Here is a 15074-nt window from a genome sequence, read left to right on the forward strand (position 1 = left end):
TCTGCAGACAAATCTTTGCAAACACCACATTGCCAACACCATGCGCATCAGAAATTGGAAAAGGAAATGTGATTGTGTACGATCATGAAATGTACTTAACATGCCAATGAGGTAGAGGGTGACAATCCTTTGTGCGCTGTTTAAATTCCTTTGTGTACTAATATCGAAATATGTGAGCGCACGCACTCCTTAGGGGGAACTTTGGAGAAGAGGTATAAGGTCAGAATGGGGAATAGAGGAAGGGGAAGGGTAATTTGTTTACTGGAAGGAAAAATTGATGTTGATGCCATCCAGTTGGAGGCAAACCAGACAAAATATAACATGTTGCCCCCTCCCTGCGGTTGGCCTCATCTTGGTACAAGAGGACCAACATGTTGGAAAGGGAGTGGGGATCAGAATTGAAATATTTGGCCACCAGGATGTCCCGCTTACGGTGGATGGAGCGGAGGTGCTTGGCGAAGCGGTCCCCCAATTTACGATGGGTCTCACTAATGTAGAATAGTCCGCATCGGGAGATGGACGACCCCAGCAGATTTGCAGGTGAAGTATTGTTTCACCTGGATGGACAGCCTAGGATCTTGAATTGAGGTGAGGGAGGATGTGGATGTGCAGGGGTAGCACTTAGGCCACTTGCAGGGTTACGTGCCATGAGGGAGATTAGTGGGGAGGGGCGAATGGACAAGGGAATCACAGGTGGACTGATTCCTGTGGGGGGGGGAGGGGAGGTAAAGATGTTTCACGGTGGGGTCCGTTTGGAAGTTGCGGAGGATAATATGTTGGATGCGGAGGCTGATGGGGTGGTAGGTAAGGACAAGAGGAACCCCACCACTGTTAAGGTGACGGGAAGATGGGGTGAACACGGATGTTTGGGAAATGGAGGAGATGCGGGTGAGGGCAAAATTAATAGTGGAGGGAGAGAAATCCCATTCTTTAAAGGAGGAGGACATCTCTAGTGTCCTGGAATGGAAAGCCGTGACATGGGAATTGATAGGGTGGAGGAGAAGAAATTGAGAAAAGGGAATAGCATTGTTTGCAGGAGATAGGGTGAGAAGAGGTATAGTGGAGATAATCGTGTGTTTATAAAAGATGTCTATTGACAGTTTGTGTCCAGAAATGGAGACAGAGAGATCGGGAAAAGGGAGGGAAGTGTCAGAAATGAACCAAGTGAACTTAAGGGCAGGATGGAAGTTGGAGGCAATGTTGATGAAATTGATGAGCTCAGCATGGGTGCATGAAGCAGCGCCAATGCAGTCGTCAATGTAGTGGAGGAAGAGTTGGAGTATACTGGCAAAGGCTTTAAACATAGAGTGTTCTATGTAACCAATGAAGAGGCGGGCATAGCTGGGTCCCAAGAGAGTGTCCATGGATACCCCTCAGGTTTGAAGAAAGTGGAAGAGCCGAAGGAAAAAATGTTCAGGGTGAGGACCAGTTCTCCCAGATGGGGAATGTGGTGGTGGAGGGGGTTTGGTTGGTTCTTTTGTCCAGAAAGAAGCATAGAGCATTGAGCCCTTCTCGATGGGGGTTAAATGTGTATAGGGACTGAACATCCATGGTGAAGTTGAAACAGTCAGGGCCAGGGAGCTGAAAGTTACTGAGAAGATCAAGGACATGACAAGAGATGTCAAAGCAAAGGAGAAGGCATACAAGGAAGCAAAAATTAGTGGGAAGACAGAGGATTGGGAAGTTTTTAAAAGCTTACAAAAGGAAACTAAAAAGGTCATTAAGAGAGAAAAGCTGAACTATGAAAGGAAGCTAGCAAATAATATCAAAGAGGATACTAAAAGCTTTTTCAAGTATATAAAGAGTAAAAGACAGGTGAGAGTAGATATAGGACAGATAGAAAATGATGCTAGAGAAATTGTAATGGGAGATAAGGAGATGGCGGAGGAACTGAACGAGTATTTTGCATCAGTCTTCACTGAGGAAGATATCAGCAGTATACCGGACACTCAAGGGTGGCAGGGAAGAGAAGTGTGCGCAGTCACAATTACGACAGAGAAAGTACTCAGGAAGCTGAATAGTCTAAGGGTAGATAAATCTCCCAGACCAGATGGAATGCACCCTTGTATTTTGAAGGATATAGCTGTGGAGATTGTGGAGGCATTGGCAAGATCTTTCAAAAGTCTATAGATTCTGGCCTGGTTCCAGAGGACTGGAAAATTGCAAATGTCACTCCACTATTTAAGAAGGGGGCAAGGAAGCAAAAAGGAAATTATAGACCTGTTAGCTTGACATTGGTGGTTAGGAAGTTGTTGGAGTCGATTGTCAAAGATGAGGTTACGGAGTACCTGGAGGCATATGACAAGATAGGCAGACCTCAGCGTGGTTTCCTTAAAGGAAAATCCTGCCTGACAAACCTACTGCAATTTTTTGAGGAAATTACAAGTAGGCTAGACAAGGGAGATGCAGTGGATGTTGTGTATTTGGATTTTCAGAAGGCTTTTGACAAAGTGCCACACATGAGGCTGCTTAACAAGATAAGAGCCCATGGAATTACAGGAAAGTTACATACGTGGATAGGGCGTTGGCTGATTGGCAGGAAACAGAGAGTGGGAATAAAGGGATCCTATTCTGGTTGGCTGCCGGTTACTAGTGGTTTTCCACAGGGGTCCGTGTTGGGGCCACTTCTTTTTACATTGTACATCAACGATTTGGATTATGGAATAGATGGCTTTGTGGCTAAGTTTGCAGATGATACAAAGATAGGTGGAGGGGCCGGTAGTGCTGAGGAAACGGAGAGTCTGCAGAGAGACTTGGCTAGATTGGGAGAATGGGCAAAGAAGTGGCAAATGAAATACAATGTTGGAAAGTGTATGGTTATGCACTTTGGTAGAAGAAATAAATGGGCAGACTATTATTTATATGGGGAGAGAATTCAAAGTTCTGAGAAGCAATGGGACTTGGGAGTCCTCGTACAGGATACCCTTACGGTTAATCTCCAGGTTGAGTCGGTGGTGAAGAAGGCGAATGCAATGTTGGCATTCATTTCTAGAGGAATAGAGTATAGGAGCAGGGATGTGATGTTGAGGCTCTATAAGGTGCTGGTGAGACCTCACTTGGAGTACTGTGGGCAGTTTTGGTCTCCTTATTTAAGAAAAGATGTGCTGATGTTGGTTAGGGTTCAGAGAAGATTCACTAGAATGATTCTGGGAATGAGAAGGTTAACATATGAGGAATGCTTGTCCGCTCTTGGACTGTATTCCTTGGAATTTAGAAGAATGAGGGGGACCTCATAGAAACATTTTGAATGTTGAAAGGCAGAGACAGAGAGGATGTGGCAAAGTTGTTTCCCATATGTGGGGGAGTCTAGTACAAGAGGGCATGACTTAAGTATTGAAGGGTGCCCATTCAGAACAGAGATGAGAAGAGATTTTTTTAGCCAGAGGGTGGTGAATCTGTGGAATTTGTTGCCGCGGGTGGCAATGGAGGTTAAGTCATTGGGTGTATTTAAGGCAGAGATTGATAAGTATCTGAGTAGCCAGGGCATCAAAGGTTATGGTGAGAAGGCAGGGGAGTGGACTAAATAGGATAATGAATCAGCTCATGATAAAATGGCGGAGCAGACTCAACAGACTGAATGGTCGGCTTCTGTACCTTTGTCTTATGGTCTTGTGGTCTTATGAGAAGTTTCACGGACAGAGGTGGCAAAGGACTGAACCAAGGGAGACAGAATAGATCTTCTGTATCTACTTTGACTGTATCTCAGTGCCTGTGACAATAATAAAGTCACTATCAGTGACAAAGACTGATACTGTTTGGATGTCGATGGGAATGAGGGTGACAGGAACAACCATTATCGTATTAAATGGTGGAGCAGGCACGAGAAGCCAAATAGCCTTATTTTGCTGCTACTTATCCTGTGGTTGTATTATTAAAAGAATGAGTCCCGAGCCAAATCCAATACCCAGTTACGCCATTTTGTTCAACATGCACAGTTCCATCATGATGCTAATATTGGCCTCTCCTTCCCTTTCTATGAGTTGCTGAGGAGAGTGAATTCAGACCAGCCTAGAAACAAAGGTAAAGATTCACAGGGGTTGCCTGTGCTTTGTGTCACTGGTCCTTGAAACTTGAGTTACAAATGTTTACTATGCCATGGTATTCTGCAGTGTTGTAGTCTGGGCCAGGCCTATCTTCTCCCGTATTGAGTACATGCTCCCTGGCTGCTGCTGACTGCTTTCCACACCTCGGGCGTGCAGTCCATGCATCTGCCAAGTATTGCTCCTCCTGACTTACATATACACTATTTCCTATTATCTTGAAATCTGTTGCAAAGTTTCATTTCTATCACTTCTACGTAGAGCTATTTCTGGTGAAAGCTGTGGGAGGCTTGAGCCACACATTGAAATATGGGCGATCAGAAGGTAAACCTTTGTCCCTTGTGACATGTGGTTAGAATGTGCAAAGTCTATTACATCCAAGCACTAAGTACATTGTTATAATTTAACATCTGTAGTTTGCATGAAGATGTTTCTTCTGTAGAAATATTTAGTCAGGTAAGTGTTCAGATGATGATCTGCTTAAGTGTTATTTTCCTTTTTCTTTTTGTAGTTCACTTCAACTGCAGTGAACAGAATGGCCTGGAATTCCAAACAGATAATCCCTCTTTCCAAGTGGAATCTGATGGAAGGGTTCTTGTTAGTGACGTTCCATCAACAAACCAAACCAGCTTTATCATCGTTGCATCAAGCAAGGCAGAAGATACTTGGAAAACAGCCGTTACTGTCCTAATAAATGGTGAAAAGGTAATTTATCAGAGATTTTGGAGTGAATGGTTGAATAGTTATGACCAAAGTAAATGCCAAAGCATTGCAATGTTAAACAGTTATTTTAATGGGGTTTGATAAATCGATGAAATGATTGATGAATGGGAACATTCCAACTTGAATGATTGTTGTGAAATCGTGAAATCCAGCATTTGTGGTTTTTAATGTAGAATGAGTTCAAAGTAAATTTATTATCAGAGTACAAAAATGTCACCATTTACCACCCTGAGGTTCATCTTATTGCAGGCAATCACAGTAAATACGACAGACACAATAGACTCATTGAAAAACGACACCTAACAGAGCAGACAGTCATTAATGTGTAAACACTGTGCAAATACCAAGACAGAGGGAAAAATAATAAATATACAATAAATATTGAGAACATAAGATGGTGACTACTTGAAAGTGAGTTCAGTTCAGTGGGAACAGCTTATTGATGGGGTGAGTGAAATTACTCCCTGGTTCAAGAGCTTAATGGTTGAAGGGTAATAAATGTTCCTACACCTGGTGGTGTGGGTCCTGAGGTCTCTGTACTACCTTCCTGATGGCAGCTGTGAGAAGAGAACATGTCCTGGGTGATGGGGGTCCTTGATGATGGATGCTGCTTTCCAACAACAGTGCTCCATGTGGATGTGCTCAGTGGTGGGGAGGGCTTTACCCATGATGGACTGGGCCGTATCCACTACTTTTTGTAGACATTTCTGTACAAGGGCATGGGTGATTCTATACCAGGTTGTGATGCAGACAGTCAATATATTCTCCATCACACATCAATTGAAGTTTGTCAAAGTTTTAGATGACATGCCAAATCTTTGCAAACTTCTAAGAAAGTAAAGTCTCTGCTGTGCTTCCCTCATAATAGCACTTACATGTTGAACCCAGGACAGATATTCTGAAATGATAACGAGGACTTAAAGTTACTGACCCTCTCCATTTCTGATCCTTTAATGAGGACTGGTTCACGGACCTGTGAATTCCTCATCCTGTAGTCAATGATTATCTCCTTGGTCTTGTTTGTTGACATTGAGTGAGAGATTGTGGGGTTGTGGTGCCACTCATCCAGATTTTCAATCTCCCTCTAATGTGCTGATTTATCACCACCATTGAATTTGTCTATGACAGTGGTCTTATCAGCAAACTTAAATATGGCATTGGAGCTGTGCTTAGCCTCACAGCCTTAAGTGTAAATTGAGTAGAACAGGGGAGTAAGCACACAGCCAATTAGTACTTGTACTGAGGGAGATTGTGGAGGAGATATTGTTGCCAATCCAAACTGACTGGGGTCTACAAGTGAGGAAATGGAGGATCCAATTGCACAAGGAGGTATTGAGGCCAAGGAACTGAAGCTTATTGATTAGTTTTGAGGGGATGATAGTATTGAATATTGAGCTGTAGTCAATGAAGAGCATCCTGATGTAGTATGTAGATTTGCTGTACAGATGATCCAGGATTGAGTGAAGAGCCAATGAAATGACATCTGCTGCTGACCTGTTTAGAGTAGACAAGTAGTAAACTAATTGTAACCTACCTTCTGATTTTTGAGTTACAGGTGAAAGGTTCTGCAGAGGACAAGTCAGATGTGCCAGTGCTCATGTGGCCTTCACGGTTTTCTCATTCTGCGTTGAGACGAAGGAAGCGAGATTGGGTGATTCCAGTTATCAAGCATCCAGAAAATGACCGAGGCCCATTCCCGAAGTTCCTTGTACAGGTTTGTCTTTATAGTTCAAACTATAGTTTAATTCTGTGTTGGTATATATATATGTACGTGTGTGTGTGTGTAACGAAGTTAGTCCTGACGAAGGGTCTCGGCCTGAAACGTTGACTGCACCTCTTCCTACAGATGCTGCCTGGCCTGCTGCGTTCACCAGCAACTTTGATGTGTGTTACCTCTTTGTCCTCCCCAGTTTGCATCCTTTTGACTTGGATCCCCTGATTTCCAGCCAGGGTTGTTGGAATATTTATGAGGAGATGATACCGTGCATATTTCCTTCACCTGGCTCTCTCAACCTAATTCAGGCAATTTAGAAAAAACATTGAATTAAATATGGGACTCCTTAACCTTAACTGCTTTTCAGTGATACCTTGAGGCAATTCACAATGAACATTACATTAATGGGTCCTACCGAAATGTCAACTGTACTCTTTTCCATAGATGCTGCCTGGCCTGCTGAGTTCCTCCAGCATTTTGTGTGTGTAGTTTGGATTTCTAACATCTGCAGATTTTCTCTTGTTTGTCGATACATTAGTGAGTATTTTACTCTGACTTGTCACAATCTGCTTGTGAATATTATGCTGACATTTCTTTTTCCTCTGAACAGATCAAGTCCGATCGGCAAAAAGAAACAAAAGTATTTTACACTATAACAGGCCCAGGAGCTGATCAGTCACCTGTCGGCATTTTTTCTGTAAATAGTAACGACGGTAAAATTTCTGTGCATAAACCTTTAGACAGAGAAGAAAGAGACAAATACAAAGTGAGTTTCATTAATTATAATCCTTCCTGTACCACAGTGATTTATAGTAGAAAGTTAACTTTGTTCTCAATTATTTCTCTGTACAAGACTGATTCTTGATTCACACAATGTCAGTATAGTATTGCTCAAATAACTGAGCTTAAAATTTGAGGGACAACACTTGTTTGGACAGATCACAGTATCAGACGGTTATTGCTGTAATTTGTTATCACAACCTCCTTGCCCTTTCCCATGCTAATTCATCAGCTCTATCATTGCATATTGGATAATAACGTTACACCCACCCATTCACCTCCCCACTCACCTCCATTCAGGACCTCAAACAGTCCTTCCAGGTGAGGGCACACATCACCTGTAAATCTGTTGCAGTTGTTTATTGTATTTGGAGTTCCCAATGCGATCTCCTCTACATTGGTCAGAACTGATGTAAGTAGGGGTTCCACTTTGGCAAGCAGCTTTGCTCGAAATGCTTTAATTCCTATCCTATTCCCGTTCTGATATTTCAGTCCATGGCCCCCTCTTCTACAACAATGAGGAAACTCTCAATGTGGAGAGGCAACAGCTCATATTCCATCTGGGTAGCCTCCAACCTGATGACATGATTATTGATTTCTCCTTCTGGTAATTTTTCTTTTGCCCTCCCCCTACCCTCTTTTTCCCACTCTGACTTCTTACCACTTCTCCTTACCCCCTATCATCTCTTCCAACGGCCCTCCTTCCCTTTCTACCATGGTCCACTCCTCTCCTGTCAGATTCCTTCTTCTCCAGCCGTTTACTTTTCCCACCCACCTGGCTTCACCTACCCTCTTCTAGCTTGTCCTCCTTCCCCTAACTTTTTATTCTGGCATCTTCCCCCACACTATCTAGTCATGAAGAAGGATCTCGACTTGAAACATCGACTGTTAAATCAATTCAGTAGATGCTGCCTCCAGTATATTGTGTGTGTTGCATTGGGTAAAGATGGTAGCTTTAGTAACATGAATGCATTAATATATTTGCAAAACAAAATACAATAAATGTCTAGTTGATGTACCATTTTCTTTAACGCTCCTAACCTTTTTTTGAAACGTGTAATTCATTAGAATAGCACTGAATGATTACAAAAGTCTTTAGGGTTCAGTGGTTTCATATTAACTCACTGGCCTGCATTTTATGGATGTAATAACTGCAGGAAAGTTCACAGTATTTGCAATTCGGTGGATACACAGTTTATCTCAAGTTGCTGCTGGTGATCAGTGAGCTTCTCCACAAACAGCTGTTGACAGATTTCTCCAGTAGAATCAAGGGAAAAACTGGAGATATGTGTCAATTATAGAATTCCATCAAAATTCTGTTGTTTAGTGAAAGACAAGTGAGTTTGATTTAATTTACTAAGCCATTCCTACATTTGGTAAACTCTGCCGAAGTGTAATTGGTTTTAAGATGGAAACATTTGTTCATGGCATATTTCTGTTTATACTTCAACTGAAGCATATAATGAGTTCAATTTTGCACCACTACAGATTAATTTGTGTGTTTTTCTTTCTGATTTTCTCACTGTGAGGACACTTTAATGATTGCTGTTTGTTGGTGGAGAACTGATTTCCCGTAATCACGATCAGAAAAGATCTAGGTTCATGCTTCCAAATCAAGTATTTTTGTGATCATCTTTCACCGATCAGGGGAAAGTGCTATTCAGTGCAAAATCCAGACCTATGTCTTTGTGATAATAACTGACTTGTTAATAGTCAAGGTGAAATGGACATGGGTTTTCAATCCACTATGAGCCAACTAACCAACACACAACTTTTAAAAGTCTTGAGTTTCTGGTTCAATATTGAATGAATGTTTCTTATTGCAGTACTTTTGGAGCTATTGTACCCTAACAACCAATATTCTTATTTCACTGAAATAGCTGTTAGCTCATGCACTAGATGAAAATGGGGTTCAACTTGAAGATGCAGTGGATGTTGTCATCGAAGTTATTGATATGAATGATAATAAGCCACAATTTGTTGCTCCAACTTTCTATGGCAGGGTCGTAGAAGCAGCTACACCAGGTAAGGGGAACATTTTGTTTTGTCTTATTTCTGAATTGAGATTGAGACAACAATTAAATGACAGTGAATCTTGATTTTGTTCCTCAATATATTATTCCTACTCTAAATATATGTTTGTTGATCCAGTGTGATTGGATGAATCAAATGTTACAATTCTATTGTGCCTTGCTACCAAAAAAATTCACTTGTTTTTTCTGAAACTTTTGCATTTGTGTGTTTCCTGTAAGATCAGTGAAGGGTCTTGTCTCCCACCATTTCAAATAAGCAGCCACATTGTTTAATTTTTGCAATGATTATTTGGACAAGCAGGCTAATGAAGAAGTTTCTACATCCAGTAATACAGTTCTCACTGTGTTTTCATCAGTTACGCAATATCATCTATTCACAGGAATAAGTGCACTTAATCTTCTTTTGGCCAGGAAAGTGACTGAATAAATTAACAAAACTTAAAATGGGCATTAACGTATCCTACTGTGAGCAGAATGCTACAAAGGAAAGGGCACATGATTGCTTCTACCAAAGGTGCCATGCGTTTATCTGACGGCTTTCATCACTAATTCTGACAGTGCAGATTTTCTTCTCCCATATGGAGAATGTACTGTGTCTCGAACTCTCCAGTCTAGAGTTTGCTTTATGGTGTTCATTCAGAGTGAGAACATATTTGCAAAGGGAACATTCTGAGGGCTTCACCAGGATAGATGCTTTTGCTACTAATGAGCAGTCAAGAACTACAGGTTGTGTACCTCTTATCTGAAAATCCAAAATCCAAAAACTCCAAAATCCAAAAATTTTTTGAGTGCTGACGTAATGTCACAAATCAAAAATTTTTCAAGACACAAGGAAAATCTCAGGCGATGCACTGGTCTCTGTATCACAAACAGTTCTGAGAAATGCAATGAACAGATGTTAATTAAAAATAGAAAAACACTGCATTAAGTGAAAAGTGAAGATCTCGATCATGATTTGAAAGAGAGTCAGCATCGGAGTGTATGTATGCCGCTTAGCACTATGCTGATCATAAAACAAGCAAAGATCTGTCATGACAAACTGAAAATTGAATGTAATTGTGAATATTCAGCAAGCTGGTTAGAGAAATTTAAGAAAAGGCACAGCATTAAATTTTCGAAGTGTCTGCTGAACACAAAGCAGGAGAGAAATTTACTGATGAGTTTGCCAAGGTCGTCACTGATGAAAATCTAACATCCGAACAAGTCAACGCTGCTGATTGTTTTTGTATCTTACATAAAACCTAATAAAAAGTCAAATACAAAAACAGCTTTCTTTTATCAAATGATGGCATCGTAGGTGGAGTCTGAAAGCTTGCTGCTGCTGTTGTTCAGCAGCTGGTTCAGGTATTCTCCCGATGTGCCTGTGCTGCTGCTGTTGCCTTGCACACATTATATTTTCATTATAGTAATGTTATGGAATAATTTTCACTGTTACGTACATATGTGTGATGAGCAGGGGTATAACAAAGACTGCTTACCTTTCACACATAAATTCAAAGAGTTAGAAATGATGGCGATCCCAAGCTGTCTCAGGTTATATTCCAAAGTACAAAATGTCCAAAATCTGAAACATTTCCAGCCCCAAGCATTTCGGATAAGGGGTGCTCAAACTGTGCTTGATATGAAATCAGCCACTTATGATCTGATGAGAGGGAATTACTTCTGATGAGTGTGAATCTTTGCAAGTCTTTACTCCTGGGGGTTACTGAGCCACACTCATAGCTTGGGTAATTTTCTTTGGATAGCTGGAGTGAGGTTATTGGTTGGGCGAGTGAATTGCTGATGATCCATGACATTTTATGCTGGAGCAGGCTCGAGGCCGTGACCTCCTCCTGCAGTTTCTCTGGCTAGAGTAGCTTTGAGCAGCAGTGAGATTTATGAAGTCCTGTTCTTTACTTTCTCCATCTAGTTCTATCTGAGTGTTTCATTTAGTGGTATAAATTTATGCATTCAAAATACAAGCAATCTCTTTTAATAGAGTATTATATCATGTACAATTGCTAAAATTGCCCATTGTTCAATGGTAAAAAGTGTTGTACTGAGAGTGGGGGGGCTAATGTCGTGTATTTAATATTTGAGTAATCTTGTATCTATGATTAAGCATTCTTGTTTATTTAAATAATTATCATGAGTTAAATGTACAAGTACGTGAATTGCATACGTTATCACGCTACCACGTGATATGTGTGCACCTCACTAAAATAAACACTAAGTTAGACTTGCATTTTGATCTCCCATGTCTTCCTTTGAATTAGTTTGGTGTTTTGAAGTTACAAAACATAACAACTGATATTGCAGTAGGTCTGATTTATGAAAATCAGTGTCTTGGCTGCATCTCAGAAGATGCAAAGTTATGTGATGAAATTGATCCAATTAAACCTATTACTTTCCATGGATTTGGGGCAAGAGAACGTTTATGAAGCTGTCGGTATAATTTTAATGCACATTTGTCGATAGGTACTGCATTCATGAATGTGACAGCCACAGATGCAGATGAGAAAGACAATTCTAATTCTATAATCAGATACTCCATTGAAAGTCAAGATCCAGCCAGTCCTAATTCACAGATGTTTACAATTAGTTCAACAAGTGGACTGATCAGTGTGCTGCGTGCAGGTCTGGATCGGGAGGTAAGTGAGCAGAGATATGTCCGTGCACATAGTTGAAAAGTTTGTTGTTGAAATGTTTATTCCTATTTGTAGCATCTTTTATGCTGCTTTACCCCGCTTTAGTAAGTAATTATTTTCGTGTATAATGTTAAATCTCTTTTAAGATGTAATTCAATTCCAATTGAAGCATGCTCGAGGGTGCCCATGATGACTATTCTGTGCTTCCCTGCTTGCCCTTCAATAAAGTAAATATTCTCGACGTTTGCTCTATACTTTGTTACTCACTAATTCGTAGGAGAAGCATTTTTAATGGAAAGAAAGAAAGAAAGATGGAAAACATGCACAAATTAAAATGACAGAAACATTGTCAAATTGCAACCACAGATACTGGGAAAGATTGTACTATAAAATAAATATTGAACACAAATAGTATGTCTGGTAGTATTGAAATTATTTTAAAAAATGATTTAGTCAATTGTAAAAAAAAAATCTTATTTGAATTATACTCATCATTCCAAGAAAAATCCTGCTCAAATTTCTGTACATGTTGCAGAAGACACAATCTCTTATCTGTTAGTGCCCTATGAGATGGCATTCATTGCCATTTTAACAAAGGTACTTCATCTGTAATTTGAAGTTGTCCAGTAGAAGAATTAGAGGGAAGTTGAGGAAAAAGATTTGCACTTTAAAAAATGGGAAACTGGAATGGTTGGCCTGGATACATGGAGAAAGTGACAACCCTTTTTACACTTAAGATATTCAGATGAGGCATTGACAATGGTCCTACAGACCATGGACTGAGAGTGAGAAGTGAACGTGACCTTTTCTGACCAGTATACATGAATGTGGTAGACAGAATGTGTTGTTTCTGATGATGTGAAAATTACACGTCATACAAGTTCTTTGATTCTTTTAATCTTGTTTCAGAAAGTGGATAAATACACGCTTATTATTCAGGCAGCAGATATGGAAGGTAAAGGATTGACGACCACTGCCACAGCAATAATCACAGTCACCGACGCAAATGATAATGCCCCAAAATTTGTGACTTCATCGGTAAAGATTTCATTAGTCATATTTAAACATTTCCATTTGAATATGATAAACTGATCCTTAAATTCAAAATGAAATTATTTCTTTTAATTGTTTTGAAAAAGAATTTGAAGCATTGTGTGATCAAAAGTATACCATGTTCACTTTCATCTTGTCTCGATCGTGATGAAAATGTTGTCTTTTGACTTTGTTGGGGTAAAAGAGCTTACATCTTGGACGCTTAAGGAAATCAACTGTCCCAGGTCACCATTGCTTAGTCCCTGGTCAGCATTATTGAGTTGTGATTCAGACAAAAGCTCCCACTGCCTCTATTTGATGAAAAGTCACTGTAAACAAAGTTTCAGAGGCCTTTGGGAACTATTCTGCAGTAATTTGTTAGTAGGTTCAGGAGGATAGATTTGTTAAGGATTGGGTAGCTGGAAGGAGGGAAAGAATTTAGTCACAGAAAAGTACCGCACAGAAGCAGGCCCTTCAGCCCGTCTAGTCCATGCGAACCATTTAAAATGCCTAGTTCCATTGAGCTGCACTGGACCATAGCCCTCCATACCCCTCTCATCCCATGGACCCATCCAAACTTCACTTAAACTTGGGAATCAAGCTCGTATTCACCACTTGCTCATTTGACTCTCACCACCTTCTGACTGAAGAAGTTTCTCTTCATGTTCCTCTTAAACGTTTCACCTTTCCCTCTTAAGCCATGACCTCTCAATGTAGTCCCACCCAGTCTCAGTGGAGAACACCTGCTTGCATTTACCCTATCTATACCCCTTGTATTTTTGTAATCCTCTATGAAATCTCCTCTCAATCTTGTATGTTCTAGGGAATCTTTCATGTTTCTTTATAACTCAGATCCTCCAATCCTGGTAACATCCTTGTAAATTTTCTCTGTACTCTTTCAACTTTATTTACATTTTTTCTGTAGGTCAGTGACGATAAATACACACAATACTCCAAATTAGGCCTCACCAATATCTTATACAATTTCGACATAATATCCCTCCCACTATACCCAATACTTTGATTTATGAATGCCATTTTGCCAAAAGCTTTCTTAATGAACCTACCTACGTGTGACACCACTTCCAATGCATTATGGACTGTTTTCCCGGGTCCCTTTGATCTACTGTACTCCTCTGTTCCTGACTGTTCACTGTGTTAGGCCTTGCCCTGGTTGGCCCGACCTCACACTTGTCTACATTAAATTCCATCTGCCGCTCTTCAGCCCATTTTTCCAGCTGGTCCAGATGCCACTGCAAACACTGACAGTCTTCTTCACTGTCCACTGCAAAGCCAATCGTGGTGTCATCGCAAATTTGCTGATCCAATTTACCACATTATCATCCAGGACATTGATATAGATGACAAACAACAACCGATCCCTGCAGCACTCCATGAGTCACAGGGCTCCAGTCAGAGGCAACCACCTACTACCACTCCCTGGCTTCTCCCACACAGCCAAAGTCTAATCCAAACGACTACCTCACCTTGAAAGCCAAGTGACTGAACCTTCCTGGCTAATCTCCCAAGCAGGACCTTGTCAAATGCCTTGCAGAAGTCCATGAAGACAACATTCACTGCCTTGGCTTCATCAACATTCCTGGTTACTTCCTTGAAAAACTCTGTAAGATTTGTTAGACATGACCTACAATGCATGAAGCCGTGCGGACTATCCCTAATCAGTTTCTGTCTATACAAATACTCATACTGCATCAACCCTAGTTGAATTTGAGTTTTGGTGTTGATCAGGAAAGTCTGCAACTCTGTAAAGGTAAATTACTGCACATTTCTAATTGCAGGTTTCTGTCGAAGTCCCTGAAAATGAAGTGGATTATGATGTGTCAAGACACCCTGTAACTGATGATGACCTGCCTCATACACCGGCCTGGAAAGCAAATTTCAGTATAACCTTTGGAAATGAGAGAAATCAGTTCACAATGATTACTGACCCACAGAATAATGGAGTTCTTAAAATTGTGAAGGTATGGCAGTCTACCAGTAGATTTTTGTAGTCATTTTAATATTTACTAGTAAATGATTTGGGCTTTTTCCACAACTTTGGCATCTACTTGATAACTGAACATTTTTAGGAGATGTCCTGCCCACAAAAGGCTAAATGTATCTG

At 40.6% G+C, this 15074-nt stretch overlaps 1 protein-coding gene across 1 annotated transcript in view; it reads left to right on the plus strand.

Moving 5' to 3' along the window:
- LOC134356253 (B-cadherin-like) overlaps window positions 1-15074 on the plus strand; it is a 59295-nt gene that overhangs the window by 26053 nt on the left and 18168 nt on the right. Inside the window, exons 3-9 of the mRNA XM_063067056.1 lie at window positions 4552-4745; window positions 6319-6477; window positions 7088-7243; window positions 9138-9282; window positions 11748-11920; window positions 12827-12955; window positions 14749-14931. Coding sequence (XP_062923126.1) covers window positions 4552-4745; window positions 6319-6477; window positions 7088-7243; window positions 9138-9282; window positions 11748-11920; window positions 12827-12955; window positions 14749-14931 — 1139 coding nt within the window. The remainder of the gene's footprint in view (window positions 1-4551; window positions 4746-6318; window positions 6478-7087; window positions 7244-9137; window positions 9283-11747; window positions 11921-12826; window positions 12956-14748; window positions 14932-15074) is intronic.

Source organism: Mobula hypostoma, chromosome 14 (assembly GCF_963921235.1).
Source record: "Mobula hypostoma chromosome 14, sMobHyp1.1, whole genome shotgun sequence".
Taxonomy (NCBI): Eukaryota; Metazoa; Chordata; class Chondrichthyes; order Myliobatiformes; family Myliobatidae; genus Mobula; species Mobula hypostoma.